The following is a 19,676-nucleotide window of genomic DNA, read 5'->3' on the forward strand; positions in this document are numbered from 1 at the left end:
AAAGCAGATAGATGAGTTGTGATAACGGTATCATATGCAAAATCGTATTGTCTAGTTCACTACGCTTCTGCGTTTCGAATATTTTTATTTGTTTTGAAGATATTACTGAAAAACACTACAATTAGCGGAAGTTTAATTTCGCTGTAGTGAAGACCCTTAATGAATACTTTCACTTTTGCCATCTAAATGCAATCAAAAATAAATAAATAAATAAATAAAATACAGAAACACAGAGCATTCAAAAATAAATAAAGAAATAAACAAAGCATCAGAATATGTAGAATGCTTCCTAATTATACGAATTCATCTAATATTAATAGAGAATTGAAAATGGAAGTACTGAACTACAGGGCATGTAAATACTTGTTCCGTTACACAACCAGTAGCATGATACATGCAATGACTTCAAGCTAATACTTGTTCTCACCTCAATCTGATTACTTGTATCTCATAGAAAAGAATTAACTATTTTAGTATGCGGATTGTTAATTTATTTCTCACATCTATTAGTTTGTGGTCACGAGACATGTCGTACCTAGAGCAGACAATTACTAACATAATTTTTGATGTAAGCATGCATATTTTTGTTCTGACTTTCGATGCTTATACAAATAAATCGCACTTCAAATACTCAAAAAGAAATCATATGGTTTAAGTCTGACATAGGAAAATGAACTAAATAGTATGAAAGCATCTTAGAAGCACACAGTTTGTTGAGAAAATTTCTACCAAGTAGGGTTCGGTAGCCGTAGAAGTTTTCATCAAATTTATGAAAGTAAACTTCGTGCATTCTGTTCGAGGGCATATTTAATGTAACTACGATTTCTAAATACACATTCATTCTTCATGATGCTAATTTCCAAACGGTCTCTATATTCTGCATAAAAATACATAAATAAATAAATAAATAAGAAAATAAGAAAATAAAAGTAAGTTTGAGAAAGATTTGATTTAAAAAAAGAAGGGTAACTATTCTTTTCTACAACAAAATACATATTGTACAACATGTCATTGCTCTTGAAATGAATACGAAATTAAGTGAAGTTTCTAGTTAAATGACGCACAATTATGCTCCGAGGCTTAGGGAAACGGTACTATTGCTTTTACACGTATTGACTTGAAATTAACCGAAGATTTTTTTTTTAATAATAATAAAGAGTCGGAGAACTTTAAACCTGCAACTCTGTTTTCTGTGACAGTTGATATTACAGTTCAAGGTTGTTTTGAGGTTAATTTGGTTTGACAATTCATCTGGAATAGACTCAAGCCGGAGCAACGTTTGCAAATTGTGCAACTTTATTTTGAAAAACCATGGTTCATTTCGACAAACTCATCAGGCATTATGCGAACTTTACGGTGCTCATAATCGTCCATCAGAGAGATTAATTCGAGAAACTATGGAGCGTTTTCGCAATACATTTACTCTAAATGATAAGACGCATCCCATAAGATGTCGTCACCGTTTGGTGCGCTCTATGGGCTAGTGGAATCATTGGTCCGCATGTCTTCAAAACTGATGCTGGTCAAAACGTTACAGTTAACGGTGAGCGGTACAGAGACATGATTACTAACTTCTTTGTGCCTCAATTGGAAGACATTAATGTTGCAGACATGTGGTTTCAGCAGGGCAGCGCCACATGCCACAAAGCGCACGCCACAATTAATTTACTGAAAGAAACATTTGACGAACGATGAATTTCACGAAATGGATTTGTTAACTGGCCACCCCATCCGTGGATTTGACGCTATTAGATTATTTTCTCTGCGGATATGTAAAATCGCATATCTACGCCGAGAAACCAGAAACAATTGAGCCAACAGTCGACGCGTTATTGCCGAAATACAGCCTGATGTACTGCGAAGAGTGTCTGAAAATTGGGCCTCCAGATTACGCCATGTACGATCCAGCCACAGTGTTCACATGCCCGAAATCATTATCGAACTTCAATGTCATAAAATGATCTGTTAAATAAAGCCAATTTCTTGGATATTAAAAACATTTTTGTGTGTTTTATTTCAACATAAAATTCTCCGCCTCTAAAAAAAATACCCAATATTACTTCGTCTTTATTATAGCATCCTTATTCAATCTTAAAATTGTGTTTCGAAGTTCAGAAAGGCAGTCGCGGGCTCACCTGGGCACAACACTTAATGTTAGAACAACAAAACATATTGATTGTGTTCAAGAACTGTTGCTCTTGAAGGTTGAGAGTCTACGATCTTACACAAGTCTTTCCCCAAATATCTAACTTTCATACAATATGTTCAGATTTATTCGCACTTACTACATCTCGAATTTCTGAGCAAACGTTTTACCCATTACCCACTGAAAACAACAGATTTTTTTCTAACAACTTATATAAAACGATATATGGCAGCAGAAATGTACATAAGTTTGAAGAAAGAGTTAAAATACTATATTTCTAACCTGCTCTTTCAAGGATGAAGGCGCTAATGCAATTTCACTGTTTGACAAACGCAGAATACGAAGCTTTTGACACCCTTTTTGGAGTTTCTCGATGTTAATAGCTGCCGCCGTTTGAGCCATTGTTCGTATATTTGTTACATCTAGTACTTGGAGGTTTGGACAATTCTCCTGGAATAAAAATAAAACACGTAAAATAATTATCAGATATAAAAATTCATAAGGATTATTTATAAGTATTACACAGAAGAACAAAAGGTACGGGACATCATACTGAACTTTCTCAATCCAAATCTTTATACTAAATCTTGTTATATTGGTCTTCTTAATGAAACCCCTTCTTGTGAAATACGAACAAAATTATAAGGCGTTTCCGGATAATTTCGCCCAAAGAAAACCCATCCCCAAAAGAAAATTACCACTTGTAGATTGCTGCATAAGAAATTACTTATGCCATATGTTTGGGTTAATCATGAGATTATCTGTTTATGAAATATCAACAAAATCATCTGAATTGTATTTCACAAAACTGTCAAAAACTCATCTTCCCTTGTGGATATACAGGGTGTTTCAAAACAATACCGACAACTTTTGGGAGGTGATTCCTGACACCAAGATAAGGCAAAAAGTATAGACCAACATAGGTGCACAAATGATTTCTTTCGGAGTTACAAGCTGTGGAAAACATGAAAAAATTAACTTTAAAGGTCCATAGCTCCAGAACTATGGAACTTACCGTAGTCGGGTCAAGAGTTCACTTAGGAAATAATATGTGCGCTATCCAAAAATACATGTTTCAGAATCTTAAGGTACTCACACAACAAGTTTTATAGATGGAAATTGGCTACGGGCATATAATTTGAAGTACTCACTAACTACCTCTATAAAAATTGTTGCAGAAGTACTGCAGGATTCTGAAACTTGGATATTTGGATAGGGCACATACTACTTCCTAAGCGAAGTCTTGACCCGACTGCAATACGTCTCATAGTTTTGAAGCTATTGACCTTTAAAGTTCATTTTTTCATGTTTTCGGCAGCCTATAACTCCAAAAGGAAGCATTTGGAACCCAAGTTGGTCTATACTTTTTGTCTTATTTTGGTGTCAGGGATCACCTCCCAAACATTGTCGGTGTTGTTTTGAAATACCCTGTATATGGAAGTGATTTACGCAGTATTATAGGAATAGTTACGAAAGATGAAAAAAAAAAATCTCATAAGTTGTTTTTAAGAAAAACCGCCCGAAAAAAAAAATTCCAATAATAAATTACCGCTCGTAAACAACCGGATAACACATGTGCTAAAAGGTTATCCTTCATACCGCACTTAATTGGCGTTGTACAACGCGAAAATTTTCTCTGGTGACGAGAATCGGAAATATTGAATTTTCTCATACTAATCGCTTCTGCATGTTCTCAAATACACTCACAACAAGTTCGGTTGCATTCCGTCACCTGATTACTATCCAGTTTCCTGGACAGCAATACTTTAATTATGATAACCTAGTATATATTTATTACGATAACCTGGCCATTTTAAAACAGACTGAAATATGTAGCAAAGTAGATTTTGTTCTTCTCTTTATATACTGTTTCAGAATTACCTTATAACCATATACTTATAACCAGGCCCGTATCCACGGGGGGCCGGCCCCCCCTAAACTTTGGCTGGCCCCCATAAAATTTCACGGTAGGCATGCAAATGAACTATAATATGGTGATGAAGTATAATATGATAGGGTCGGGCCCCCCCTTACTTCTACCGGGCCCCCCTAAATTTTTGGGCTGGCTACGGGCCTGCTTATAACTATATATACCGTATACCTATATACTTACAGCAATCGCTGAAACAATTTGTGACAATCCAGAGACATGGTTATACGCAAGGACTAGCTGTGTCAATCTACTTCCCATCCCCTTAGCAAGACTGCACAAAGACATCAAGGAAACAGCGCTTCGAGGGTTGCTGCTCTCAGTCTGCAAAACAAATAAGATTGCAGTTCTTTACAAATACAAATTCGGTTGATTAAGTCTTTTCATTAATACAATATATTCCGTTTCAACATACACAGAAATTGAAAAATAAAATGAAATCTTTAAGTTTTACGTTCCACGGTTAGGCCGGTTAGGCTAAAGGAGACGGTGATGATGAGGGATGAGTGAAATGGTGGAATGAAGAAAGTGGTCAACATACACAGAGTTTTTGGACTTCAATTTTAGTTTCGTAACAAATATAAAATTTCAAGTTTCAATCTCGTAACAACTATAAATTTTGCTGATTCATTTTCTTTACATACACACATTTTTAAGTATAGGGTGTTTCAAAAAGAATGTCCTGATTTTAAAAGTCCATATGTATTGATAAAAACATACTACAAAAATGGGATAAATTGCAAGATACTCACAAAATCTTAAAGTTTTAGCTATGCTGTTACAAGTGCCCTATGTGTCCACCACCAGCAGCACGAATAACATCTTGACGATAGCTAAATTTGTCATAAACTTAGGTCAGAGAGGTCGACTTGGACTCTTACCTTCGACAAGCATCCTGTCTCTGCAAATTGGCGATACCAACGACGAATGTTTTTGGCTGCAGGCGGATCAATGCCAAAATGCCAACGAAAAGCACGCTGGACCGATATCACTGACTCAGTCTTTGCAAACTGCAGCACATAAAACGCCTTCTGTTGAGCGGACGCCATCTTACTTCTGACTGATTGCACACTGAGAAGACGCATTGACTGACATCTAACGGCAATTTTCTGAAACTCTAGGCCACGCCCATTTAAACAACACTCATTTCCTTGCCGATACGTCCCATGTTCCGTAATTATTACCGTCCAACATTAGTCATTCTTTTTGAAACACGGTGTAATTGTTTCTTTTAAAAAATTAAAATTTCTTGTTTCAATTCTTAACGAATATAAATTCATTGGTTCAATATACTAACAAATACAAATTTTGATCTAATCTTGCAAAATAAGCCTTACAAACATAAATGTTCTTACATCAATATATATATATATTAACACATTAATTTAAACAAAAGGACAAATATTGTTGTCTCTATAATGTGTCAAGGTTTGTTATTTTCCTACTATATTTCGCAAACCGCACATTCGTTTATTCATCCAGTCCTCCAGATTACTTTTCAAAACTGCTTCTTAATTCATATTTTCTTCTTTCTGTTTCTTCTTGTGTTCGGTAAAAAATTAACTTCAGCACTTAATGAAATTCCAGTACACAGTAATGAAAAACCAGTACACAGAAATTCCAGCTACCTATATGCCTCTATATACAGGGTGTCCCATAAGTCCGTTTACACAGGCCATCTCGGTAACTATTGAAGATACGAAAAAATGATAAGTGAGCAATGTTATTGGAAAGTATGCGTTTTCAATCTAAAACGTTGGAACTTTCCGAATTGGACCAACCGTTTGGTCTCTACACTGTTATATCACCCAATGGTGTATATATATATATATATATATATATATATATATATATATATATATATATATATATATATATATATATAAAAAGCAACGTTGCCATATCTTTGTTGGACAACAATGACGGAAAAAGTGTGTGGTTTGAAGTATCCTGGACCAAGGAGAATAGAAGGGATGACCACAATGAAGGATATAAAGAAAAATCACACGCGGCGTAAATTCAAGGCAGTGGCGTCACCATGAGAAGGGGGACAGGTACGAAAAAGAAAGTGACTTGAATTTAGCCCTTTCTAATTGTGTTCAATTGTACTCTTGTCTAGTCTCGATGACATTACTTAGCCATTAGTACCAGTTTGCCGTGAATAAATTTAATTCATTTTTTTTTTCGTACCTTTTCCCCTCCCTTCTGATGGTGACGCCACTGTTTTGGATTGACGTCGCGTGTGATCTTTCTTCATATTCTTTATTGTGGTCGTCCCTTCTCTCCTTGGTCCAGGATACTTCAAACCGCACACTCTTTCCTTAATTGTTGTCCAACAAAGATATGGCAACGTTGCATTTTTCTTTACCTTTGGGCGCTATACCAATGTAGAGCCCAAACGGTTGGTCCAATTCGGAAAATTCCAACATTTTAAATTGAAAACACATACTTTCCAGTAACATTGCTCTCTTTATCATTTTCTCGTATCTTCAATAGTTACCGAGATGGCCTATGTAAACGGACTTATGGAACACTCTGTATATGTACAGGTACTTAAAAAATAATAAATGACGTCTGTGATGAGTGTTTATACATGTATCGTTTCAAGCTTATCACTGGAGCTCTTTCTCAATATTATCTGGTACAACACACGGATGTTTAATCGTGAATTAATTTTTCTGTACTTTCCCACCGCGACCATACTCACCAAGGCACAGGCGGTAGCCACTAGACCAGTGGGGAGGTCATCTTTTAATCTAGTAAAGTTAATTTTGTTCTTGGTAAGACTGAAAAAAGACCTCCAGTGCTAAGCTCGGGAAGTTTCATATATATTACAAATTCATTTAGAAGGGTAATTGGGAGTTGTTTTTCAATGTAGAGATAAGCTCCCTCTCATATCCGTTCAATACCAATGAACTCATAATTTGGAACAAAGGAATTCCAAACTATCAGGACTGGTAAATGAATTACTCAGTACAAATGGAGATAACATCTTCACACACATAAGAAAAAAGAACATTATAAGTGCTTTCTGGACATTCTACAACTATTTTTCTGCTATTTATTTTTATCTTTAATTTCTTCCCCTCTTTTGATGAAGTATTTAGCGAAAGTCCTTGTAGTATGTTTTCTAGTATGTCTGTGTGTTAGGGATGGCCACATTTTTTTTTTTCGAAAAATGGCTTTTTCGAAAACGAAAAATCAAAAACGAAATCTCCGAAAATCGAAAAACAGATTTTTCGAAAAAGGCCATCCCTAGTGTGTGTGATTATTTTCTGTATTTTCTGGAACACACACACAAAAAAATGCCTGATACATAAACTCTTTCCCTCTTACTGTTTTCGGATTTTAAAAACTTGCTGTCTCGAAAAAAAAAAGTATTCAGAGGAGAGTTTCGGAAAAACTCATTTCCAACGAGTCTAAAAAAAAACGCCTAAAAGTTATGAAATTTGAAAAATAGTTTTCAAGGGTGGAGAGAGTGTTTTAGGTATGTCTTGGCTTTCGGAAAATTAATGCAGGGACGATCTTGAAGACTGGAAACGAAGGGGTTCAGAACTTTACTAAATACCCAGAGTGATTCCTACGATACGATTCAGTATTTTGCATTAATATTTTCCATCGCCGGCAAAAATAAATCATTAAAAACTGGATACTTAAGTTAATTTGCTAACAGATTCCTGTTAGTCTATTGAATTATTAAACATTTTATGTTTGTCTTCATAATGTTTGATTCCCACTAATTGTTTTAATTATAGCAGTTGTGCTACTGAATTGTGCTAAGTAGAAAAGTGTAAAATTTCACACCCGTCTTTCATTCACTTCTCTATCTGGTTACCATCTCAGAATAACAACAGAACTTCTCAAGGCTAGTTTAAAACAAACATACAAAAATGTACATCACAAAGGAAGGCAATTCTGAAATTATTACGAGGTAAAAACAAGAGGTTATGAGAAGTTCTCTGGTTCAATGTTAATAGATGTAGAAACACCGTTAGTTTGAAGAACAAATATGGCAGTCTCGCTCTATTCAGTGCATAGTGTTTTACAGTGAAGTTACTTCATTTCAGGAGCGGACAGGGTTACAGAATTATTTCTCGGGTGGGTGTGTAAAGTGAGATGTTTCCAAAAACTTAATTTTGAGATAAATAAAATTTAAAGTGTATTCTTTGCACACCAAAACCCAAGAAATCGCAAGTTACCTTGAGATATAAATGCTGAAGCTGTCTTTCTCCCGCATATTAGAAGAAAAATAAAAATGAAATACAGAGCACTTCAACATATAATCCTGTGTACTAAAGAATATGATCGTTAAGATGATTGTTCCTTTTATTCATTAACGATCTCCCTGATCATATATTTTAAAGTGACAAATTGCTTTTTGCAGATGACCTCAAAATATACGATAGGATAAAGACCATCCATGACTGTCTTAATTTACAACGTGACATGGAAAATATTGCTAATTGGTGTTCTCTTAACAAACTTAATGTAAACATAAACAAATGTAACATTTTATCGTTTACCAGAAACAAAAGTCAAATAGAGTTTGATTACTCAATGAATCAGATCTTACTAAATAGATTAAATTCAGTCAAAGATCTTGGAGTTATATTTGATACGAAAGTGACATTTAATAAGCATATCGAGAAAATAGTTAATGAATCTCTCAAGATGTTAGGGTTCATAATTAGAACTGGACAGGAATTTAACAATATTACCACACTAATAAAAATGTATTAGTCCTATGTCCGATCAAAACTGGAGTCAGGGTGTCTACTAAAATTCCAAAATGAAATTTCTTGATATTTTCGTGACCTTTTCCTTCCCAAACCATAACATTTAGTAAAATTCTCAAGAGCGAATTGGGCCGAATTTTCATGCATGCGATAGAAGCGTGCTTTCTTTCCGATTTTGTAGCATCTAAAGCCGACCAGAAACATTTTGGTGGTGAATTTTGACGTTTTATAGAACAAAATTTTCCTATCTACACATATTTGCACAGATGAAAAAAATTCGTGACCCAAAAGCTAAATTTCGTGACTTTCATGACCGTATTCTGATTTCGTGACTTTTTCAGGACTTTTGTGATCCCCTGTAGAATATGCTGCTGTGATCTGGAACTCATCACAACGGCAATACCAACACCAACTGGAAAAAGTCCAATCTAAATTTATCAAATACTTGGTATACAAGAGAACTGGAATATACTATCTTATGAAAATTATCTAACATTAATAGACAACTTCCGTATCCCTATACATGAACAAAGGCGAAACGTGATAGATCTTTTTTCTCCATGAAATAGCACAAAACGAGTTTAATTGTACGGATATCGTATCGACACTAAATTTTCGTATCCCAACACTTAGAACTCGTGCTAACTCTGGCCTGTTCTATTGCAAAAAAGCAAGGACCACCAATCTGGAGAACTATATGTTAAAAAAAAATGTAAATTTATTTTGTAAAACACCAACACTATAGTTGGGTTTATGTCTGTTGTGTTGATGACAAATAAATAAATTAAAGTTGTCAAAAATCAAGTCTAAGAAATATCACGACCGAATTCATAGCTAAAAATTTTCATTTTTAGTATAAATGACTGTGTTGAAATGCATACCTTATTTATTTATTTATTTATCCTCTCTATAAAACTGTTTAAATAAACTTACTGTGATGCTAGACAAATCCAACTGCGCTAAATTTGTACATTTTTCCAGCAAGAATTTCATGTGCTCCGAAGTTAGTCGTATCCAACCTGCTAAGCTTATTCCTTTTAGTTGTGGACAGTGATTAGCAATTGTTTCCAGCACTGACGTCGTGTCCATTACTTTCCAACCTCCTAGAAGGAACAATAAAATACCGAAAAATAGTTACAAAAACTTTAATTGTTTGAGTTCGGATCCTTAATTTACTGTTTATAAATTAACACTAATCAAAAATAATTTAAAGAAATGACTTGGAGAGAACTACAACACTAAAGGACATTTTCGTCCGTTATTTGATTTTCCAACAAAAAGGGAGGGGGAAAAATCACTAACTAATAACCCTATGGCCTAAGAAACCTGAAGGTTCAATGCTAAATTCACGAAAGCTCTCCACTGACTTCTGTCCTTAGCCAACTACATTCAGTTTCCACTTTGTACTCCTTTTACTGCGAGATTCATCTTACTATTGCCCTCTCATGTGCGCCTAGGTATTCCTGATGGTCTTTTCTTCGCCTGGGTTTACAGTTTAAATTTTGAAAGCATTCTTAATTTCTTCTTCTGACTACATGGTCTGTACACCTGAATCACCTAGACTTAGTGACCCTAACAACCAGGGCCGGCTCTACCACATGTGCAATACGTGCATTTGCACGGCGCGGCATGTTTCAACGGGTCGCAAAACCTATTGTAACTACATAGGTAAAATAAATATTTCTTGTTGGAAACAGAAGTCAATTCTTGATGATGGAACTTAAATTTACTAAGCTCACCTTCTATTTGAATACTACATTCATAAATCATGTTTAGGTCGCATTAGTTTACGGTCACATGAACAGTGCCAAAGCAAATGGTCAAACAAATCCCAGCATGAATTGCTTGATTGTTGTCAAATACAAGAACTCGAACAGTAGCGAACACCTGTTCCATTTAGTTAGTTATTACAGTTTTGATATGAAAACTAGTCTTGTCTTGGAAGTTCCTTATCACCGAAGGTAGCAAGAAGTTTTTTTTTTCTATTTTTAATTTTTTTACAGATGTAGAAGGAAAATTAAGAAATAAAGATAAAGGAGCTAATTGCACTGGAATTGCAAACTGATATATTGAGATTGCAGCTCGATATTGAATTCTATAGAAAGGATCACCATCTTTCCTCTGCAGATGTGTTTGCTTATTTAAAGAAACGAAGACGCAACGATACTGTATTTGTAGTGTTTAGGCCTTTCTGTGTACGAGTGCTTTTCCCTCCTCTCCGTTGTTCATGATGGCGTAGCATACTTAAAATCGTGACTTTTAAGATTTCTTCTTTTTGGAGAAAGGTGTGGACGGCAAATAATGCCATTGCACGAGCCAGCAAATTGCCTAGAGCGGGCCCTTCTAATAATGTTTGGTAAATTGTACAAATTATGCAGTTTCTCGCTATGAAGTTCCATCGTTCTCCACTTCCGCCCTCTTGGGTGTGAATATTCTCCTCAGAATTTTAAGTGTTTTCAGTCTGCTTTCTTCCCTCAAAGAAGCGACAAAATTACTGCATTGTTAATTACAGTATACAACAACAAAACCAAAATCAAGACCTTCATTAAAAAATCTACATATTTTACGCATTTTGATTTTCCAGTGCCCAAAATAAAGTTTTAGTGATTTTCAGTTCTCAAAATAACGCTCTAGTGAATTTTAAGTAACCAAAATAGTTTTAGTGATTTTTCAGTGGTTAAAATAAAATTTTAGTAATTTTTCACTGGCAAGAATAAAGTTTTAGTGATATTTCAGTGCACAAAATAAAGTTTTTGTGATTTTTCAGTGGTTAAAATAAAGTTTTAGTAATTTTTCAGTGACCAAAATAAAGTTTTAGTGATTTTTCAATGCCCAAAAAGTTTTAGTGATTTTTCAGTGGTTAAAATAAAATTTTAGTAATTTTTCATTGGCCAGAATAAAGTTTTAGTGATATTTCAGTGCACAAAATAAAGTTTTTGTGATTTTTCAGTGGTTAAAATAAAGTTTTAGTAGTTTTTCAGTGGCCGAAATAAAGTTTTTGTGATTTTTCAATCCTCAAAAGAGTTTTAGTAATTTTTCAGTCGTCAAAATAAAGTTTTAGAGATTTTTCAGTGGTTAAAATAAAGTTTCAGTAATTTTTCAGTGGCCAAAATAAAGTTTTAGTGATTTTTCAGTTCCCAAAATAAAGTTTTAGAAAAAAATTCCAAAATATATGAACTAATACATAATCTCTCTATTGTTTGAAGCACGTACGAAGCAAGAGTTTTCTTACCTAAACTTAATTCTTGTACTTCACTTAATCGGTGTTGACAAAGCCAATTAAGTTTGCCATCGGTTCGAAAACGTCCTTTCATCCATTTTGAACTTAGATCAATGTTTCGCCACAACGATGGATTTAATGCCACATTTCTCCACAGCCTGCACACTCGGGCAGCCCTGAAAAATACGTATCAAAGTATTATTGCACATTGAAAACAAAAAATCGTTCTTTTTATATATAGTAAAAATAGACGAACTTTCTTCACACATGAAACCGTTCAGTTTCCAATCAAATCACCCCAAATTTTATTAGGCTTGTATAAAACGCAAAAGCTCTAAATGATATGATAACTTTGAAAATTAAGTCGTGTAGTGCTTACTAGAACATTTTATGGCATGTATAAAGGTCTCACTGTCGCCAATACATAGCAGCACGTTTTTCCTACCTTTCCATTATATTTTGTATGGAGAGACAACATTCAAAATTACCGTATTCAAACCGTGCAGGTCAAGTTTTGGCACACCACTCGAATTAATTGCTGAAAAAATTATAATTCACTAATTTGCTTCTTATTGTTCTTCTATAAGAACCGGAGCGCTGAGCGACATGACATTACCTCATTTAGAATAAGGCCATAAGCGAATTCAAGGCCATGTTTACGATTTGCGTATAAATACGGCGCAGTGTCAGGACGTATGGCATAAAAATTACAGAGCAAAAAACACAAACCAACCTGTCCTGGGCGGCCACTAAAAAGCATGAATGCTACTAGACCGAAACCCAGGGAAAGGCGAAGCTAGTGGGCCCAGGGAGAAGGCATTGTAAGCGAAGGTAGTGAAAACAAGTAGTTTTTGGCAATGATAAGTTTCAATAGCACTTATCATGGTTTCACACTAGAACCGTAACGCTTCATTTGTAAACTTAAAATACAGCTTGTGTACATTGTGCAGAAATACACCGGCGTTAGACAATAGTATTTAATATAGTAATCTTTCATATGCACTCACTTATTTTATACGTCGTAAAGTATTTGTAATGATTTTACACTAGTAACGCTGCAGTTGTAAACCTAAAATACAGCTGTGTTACTTTGTATTTAATTCTGTCGCCTACAGATGTTTGTTCTTAATAAATATGTCTTTTTCATGCAGACTATTGAATTTTACCTGCAAATTTTGCAAACTGTGGTGTCTCAAAACATGACCAGTACTATTCAAACTTTATACTCAACTGCTTCTGCTGCAGTCTTCATGAGAAGTATACAAGAACACGAGTTAAGATTTTACTTCGTTTATGACAGGCCCGCAACCAGAGGGAGGCTAGGGGACCTGCCGCCCTAAACTCTTCGTGGCCCCTAGACCTTAATACAAAATGCTATTTTTAGTGCAAAAAATACAATTTAGATATTTGTAAGGGAATTTTTAATGACTTGCTTCCCCTCCGTCCAAAATCTCTGTGACTGGTTTCGGGCCTGTTTTATGATATTAAGCATAATAGTTAAGCATAAAAGGAAACAGTTACGTGAAAACTATATCCAAAAATTTCTTGATTTGATTGACGAAATAAGCACACAGTAAATTGTGATAAATAGGAAGGAAGCAATAGCTGTTTGAGTGGAAGTCTAAAATTTACCTCAAAAAATGGAAATCCTAAAAGGATTAATGCTGATGGATTTGAATCGTTACGAAGTTCATTGAAATCACTACTTTCTAGCGTAACTTAGAGATTAGATAAAAAGTTGTCGAAAAAGTTATTCTCGAAGGACAGGTTGAGAGTTCTACTACTACTGTAGCTAGGTCAGTGGTTTCCCAACATTTTCTCACTGATGACACACATTACGCCTACGACATCTCGACACATTTGCTTGATTTTTTTAATAAAATAAATTTTAGTATCAGTGGCGTATACAGTTTCCTCACGGCGGGATTTCAAGGAAAAATGAAATCAATCTTATATGCTCTTAGGGAGACCTATACTAGCATGCACTTTCCCACTAATAAAGAAAAGATTTCGACCAAGAATTTGACAATTAATACTATTTCACTCTTATTGATGACCTACTATGCCTACTTCTTGCCTCTAAAGGATTTTGTTGGCGATTAAAGTACACACACACACACACACACATATATATATATATATATATATATATATATATATATATATATATATACAGTTGCGGATCCAGGATATGATCAAGGGAGGGGCTAAGCCATAGTTTGCCGTTTTATCCAGTGTAAAGCAGGATTGAAGTCCAGCTTATCCTGTGTAAACCTGAGCGTCAAGGGGGGGACTATAGCCCCTTAGCCCACCCTTGGATCCGCCTTGTATATATATATATATATATATATATATATATATACAGAGTGTTAATGAAATACACCGACAAATTGTAAGAGGCGATTCCTCACATCAAAATAAGAGAAAAAGTTCATATGGACCTGTGGGGAAAAGTGCATAGTTTCAGAGCTAGGGCTGTCCAAAATCGCGAAAAAAACAAATATCAAGAGGCCCTATTTCGAATTCGAGAAACTGTGGATGGTGTTCGTTATCAGCGTAAAGGAAGTCATGCACATGCAGTACAAAAATGTACATTTTATTAATATTTAATAGATATACAGATTATTCCCTGCAGGATGAAATTCCCAGACAAACCATCAACCGAATTTTGAGATATGCTCTGATTTCATGATTGGCCCGAAGTAGGTAAACGATACGTCTTGATAGCAGTGAACACGTTATCCTTTGGCGCGATGTCGGAAGGATCATCAGCAGCACGGTTTCTCGTACTCGGGAAAACTCATGCTGTGATGTTTTCTTTCACGCTTATAAGTGAAGAAAACGTGAAATATACCGTGACGAAATACATCGCATCACACATTATTTCGAACACACACACACACACACACACACAAAAAAAAAAAAACATGTAGCTTCCGGTTCCTAACACTTCTGACTTCCCTCCGAAGCATTGGATGTCTAATTGTTGTTAAGGCGTACCTCCTGACTACTTTGGACCCTCCTTGAAATCAGGGTATATCTGAAAATACTATTGAAAGCTTATCTGAGAATTACACCCTGTAGGAAATACCCTGTACTCTTATTGAAAATTGCTGAAATATGCACTTTTGGATTGTGTATGGTTGGCTTCCTTTACACTGAGAAGGACCATCATCCACAGTTTCCGGAATTGGAAACAGGGCTTGTTGAAATTTAGCTTTTTGCGATTTTGGACAGTCCTAGCTCTGAAACTATGCACTTTACACCATAGGTCCATATGATGTGATTTCCTCTTATTTTGATGTGAGGAATCATCTCTCACAGTTTGTCGGTATAGTTCATTAACACCCTGTATATATATACAGGCGCGGATCCAAGGGGACGGCTATAGGGGCTACTATAGCCCCCCTTGATGATCAGATATACACAGGTATACACTGGATAAAATGGGCTGCAATCCTACTTTCTTTACACTGGATAAAGCAGCAAACTATGGTTTAGCCCCTCCCTTGATCATATCCTGGATCCGCTGCTAATCCCATATATATATATTTCTCTTTATACCTTTTCCAAAATAATAATAATAATAATAATAATAATAATAATAATAATAATAATAATAATAATAATAATAATAATAATAATAATAATAATAATAATAATAATGCCAAAATATTTCTCTATATGGGATCTTTCCCCTAGGTTGACAATACTGCTCAACACTATTAACGAAGAAGAACACATTTCAAAATAAGATAAAACTAATTCATTTAATTTAGGAGATTAATTAATTAATTCTTACCTGCACAGAAAAGGTAAACACCCATCTTCCTGAATAACCATTGCAAATATTTTAGTAAGAATCTGCGGGTCTAGTTCACACGCCCATCCGCTCTGAGGGGTACCATCGACCGTTTTACACACTTCAAACTGCTTCCGTGGATCCATATCGATGTCCGAGACGTTATTCCTTCTTCTGGACGTGTGAGTGCCGCCATTTTCCTTCCGTTTGTGTTTCTTCGAACGATCCTTCTTCTTATGCTTTTTTGATTGCACTTGAGACGGCGATTTCTTGATTTTAATTTTGATGCAATTTTTATCCGGTGATATTTGACTTTGATACAACACAGCTCCCGGCTTCTTCCTCTTGGAAGAGTTACGAGTCCTCGAACTGGAGGAATTCATTTTGCGCTTTCGGCCGCGATGCACACTGTTCTCAGCTTTGTCATGAATATCATGAATTCTGTTCCTGGTTTCTCTCTTATTCGCGCTCACAGAGCACATAGAACATGCACAGTTGGAATTTACCGATTTTTTACACACAGTATTATCTACGCTAGTGACACGCCCACTTGAGTCATTATTACTGTCCTCATCAACCTCCATTTTAACATTGCACTTTTCGTCCTCGTTATTTTGTACACTGGGTGGATGAATCTCGGAGGTAGTATTATCCACTTCCGATTTGACTTCATTCGGAGGTTCTTTGACCTCAGAGTTTTTACTACTGTTATCGGCTTCTGCTGTCACTTTCTTCTCACCAGACCTATCTGCTTCGCGAACACTTTGCGGGGATGACTTTGTGTCATCCACTTCGGAGGAGTTATTGCCGTTTTCACCAATGGTAGGGTCTTGTATGTCGTCGGGTTGCGAACTGTCTGGAGTTACCACGGGACTCTTTTTGGCATCCACACAATTAACAAGTTCACCACTATCAGTAGTCGAAACGGCAGTGTCGTCATCCACGCTATTACACAGATTTTGCACCGAAGTTATTTTTGACGACGAAATATGTGCTTTTATAACCCCACCCGTTGAAATAATCGTACCAGAGTCAGCGACTTGTGTCCCAGAATTATCGTCACTTTTTCGATCTTTTTCATCCATATTGGTGGCTTCAAAGTGTGGTAGGGAATTTTTAATTTTATATTATACTTCTTGCATCATCATAGCCGTTCGCCAACATCTTGATATTGCTCACTGCAGACAGCAGCTTAGACTAATAGGCCAGTGAGTAATTCTGTGAGGCAGGTGAAGGATTCTGGGCCAACTTCGGCATCCTATAACGAAGAGAGAGAGACAAAAAAAATTAGTAAATCACTTTATTTCTTACACGAAAACTATATTTAGTACATATATACACACTATTTAAATTTTTATATACAATATTTATATGAATGCTAGGTGAAATGCCGGTTCTTGGCACGGAGAAAATGAAATCTTTAAGTTTTACGTCCCACAGTTATGCCGGCTAGGCTAAAGGAGATGGTGATGCTGAGAGATGAATGAAATGATGGAACGAAGTAAGTGGGAGGAAACGGGAGAACCCCGAGGAAACCCACGCACAAGGGCGCCTGTTGTGATTTCCAAGGGGGGGGCACGTATAAGCGACATTTCAAATGTAGTTCAAATTTTGCGGTAAACTATTCTAAAATATCTATTGGGTTTTAGATCTTCCGAAGCACAATTTCATCTAAAGGGGGGCGGGTCGAACGCCCCATCTTGCCATCCTGATGGTCGCCCTTGCCCACGCACATGGTTTTTGTCCACCACAAGGTTCACTTAGCGGGAGCCGGGATCGAACCCGGGACCACATGCACCAGAGGTGAACGTTCTACCACTGAGCCACCGTGGTCCCCTCCTTCTTCGCACGAAGAGAATAATAGCTTTATAGAAAGTATTTGAATCCCTTCCAACAACTTGCAATATTCATTTCAGTGAATATAAAGATAAAAATTTCTAATGTCACCCTTACTCCTACCCACGGTGGCTCAGTGGTAGAGCTCTTACTTCTAATGCGAGGAGACCCTGGTTCGATCCCCGGCCAAGTAATTTTGTGGCGGACAACATCGTGTACGTGGGTTTTCTAGGGATATTCCCGTTTCCTCCCACATTCTCATTCCACCAAACCTTCCATTATCATTCACTTGCTTTAATAATTCGTCTCCCTTAGCCTAACGGGTAGGGCTATAACCGAGGGACGTTAAACTGAAATATTTCATTTAATTTCATATTTCGATTGCAGAAAACTTTTTTTTTTTTTTTTTTTGTTCTATGGCAATCAACGTTGAACCGGAAATTATTCTTTTGCCACTTTCGGTCTGAATAAAGGGTTCAAGGGTGCAGGGGCGTCATATGAGGAGAGCAACCCCGCGAGTTTGAGAAACACATGCTTTTTAATAAATTGTTAACTAATATACTAATAATAATAAAAAAATCGTCAAACTCATGTCGCTTGACAATCTTGCCACCCACCCACCCCTGTGGCAAAATCTGAAATGACGCTACTGCAAAGAACGAGGGAGAACACAGGGCCGGCACCACTATATGTGCAACACGTGCATTATGCACGGCTGTCATAACTATATTATTTAAAATAAATATTTCTTGTTGAAAAGAGATTTTATGATGATAGTTACATTTACCGAGCTGACCTTCTATTTGAATATTACATTCATAAATCATGTTTAGGTCGCATTAGTTTAAGGTTACATGGACAGTGGTAAAGCAAATGGTCAAACAAATCCCGGCATGAATTGCTTGATTGTTGTCAAATACAAGAACTCACTTCTCGAACAGTAGCAAACACATGTTCCATTTAGTTAGTCATCGCAGTTTTGATATGAACACTAGTCTTGTTTTTGTCACAAGTTCCTTATCATTGAAGTGGAAACATATTTTTTAACAGGTGTAGAAGGAAAATCAAGAAATAAAGATAAAAGAGCTAGTTGCACTGGAATTGCAAACTAATATATTGACATTGAAGCTCGGTATTGAATTATATAAAAAGGATCACCATCTTTCCTCTGCAAGTGTGTGTGCTTTATCTTTCACTAACATAATATATTATTATTTTAAAGAAAATAAGACACAACGAGATTGTATTTGTAGTGTTTAGGCCTTTCTGAATGCGAGTGCACTTTCCCTCCCCTTCGTTGTTCATGATTGGTAGCTTACTTAAAATCGTGGCTTTTATGATTTGTTCTCTTTGGAGAAAGGTGTGAGAAATGACATCATTGCACAGGGCGGAAAATTGACTAGGCCGGCTCTGGGAGAATATATTCTTAGGATGCTGATTTTTTTTTAAAATCCCGCTTTTCGCTCTTTCTTACCGTTTTCAATCTGATAGCTGCAGAAATGCGGATATAGCCATTCTGTAAACTTTGCAACACATGCGTAGCATAGTTTGAATTGAAGTGTAAGAAAACAGACACCTTATCTCCTGACAAAATTAGTTTGCGACGCTTTATGGTAAACTATGTACTACACTACTTTATGGTAGACATACAGCTATGCACTACGAGAAAGTACTAACGAACTATTAATAAACGACAATCATGATAAATTGATGGGAACGAGGCAGAATGAGCATTTCGTCGGACACTAATGCAAGAGAGTGAGCGTACGTATCGAGCGATCTAATCGTAGCAGTAGAAGCCGGACGGAGCAAAAGTCTCTCCTCTCGAGGTGCGAATAAAGGAATGAGGCCACACGTCGGTCGGTCGCTGAAGGGGGAAAGGAAACAGAAAGGGTGAAAAGCGCGAGCGAGAGATAGCGATTGGTCTAAAGGACGGGAAGAGCTTGGGAAGCACATATTCTACACCTATATTACACATGTTGTTATAGCATTGTTACCAGTTTATT

At 36.2% G+C, this 19,676-nt stretch overlaps 1 protein-coding gene across 3 annotated transcripts in view; it reads right to left on the reverse strand.

The window, feature by feature from the left end:
- The window catches only part of Fbl6 (F-box and leucine-rich repeat protein 6), a 95,601-nt gene that overhangs the window by 19,519 nt on the left and 56,406 nt on the right, over positions 1–19,676 (reverse strand). For all 3 annotated transcript variants that reach the window (XM_081764459.1, XM_081764458.1, XM_081764460.1), the window contains exons 2-6: positions 15,835–17,092; positions 12,045–12,208; positions 9,746–9,915; positions 4,260–4,400; positions 2,429–2,596 (exon numbers count right to left, since the gene is read on the reverse strand). In XM_081764459.1, coding sequence (XP_081620585.1) covers positions 2,429–2,596; positions 4,260–4,400; positions 9,746–9,915; positions 12,045–12,208; positions 15,835–16,919 — 1,728 coding nt within the window. In that variant the 5' untranslated portion in view covers positions 16,920–17,092. The remainder of the gene's footprint in view (positions 1–2,428; positions 2,597–4,259; positions 4,401–9,745; positions 9,916–12,044; positions 12,209–15,834; positions 17,093–19,676) is intronic.

This window comes from Thermobia domestica, chromosome 7, assembly GCF_964235325.1.
Source record: "Thermobia domestica chromosome 7, izTheDome1.hap1.1, whole genome shotgun sequence".
Taxonomy (NCBI): Eukaryota; Metazoa; Arthropoda; class Insecta; order Zygentoma; family Lepismatidae; genus Thermobia; species Thermobia domestica.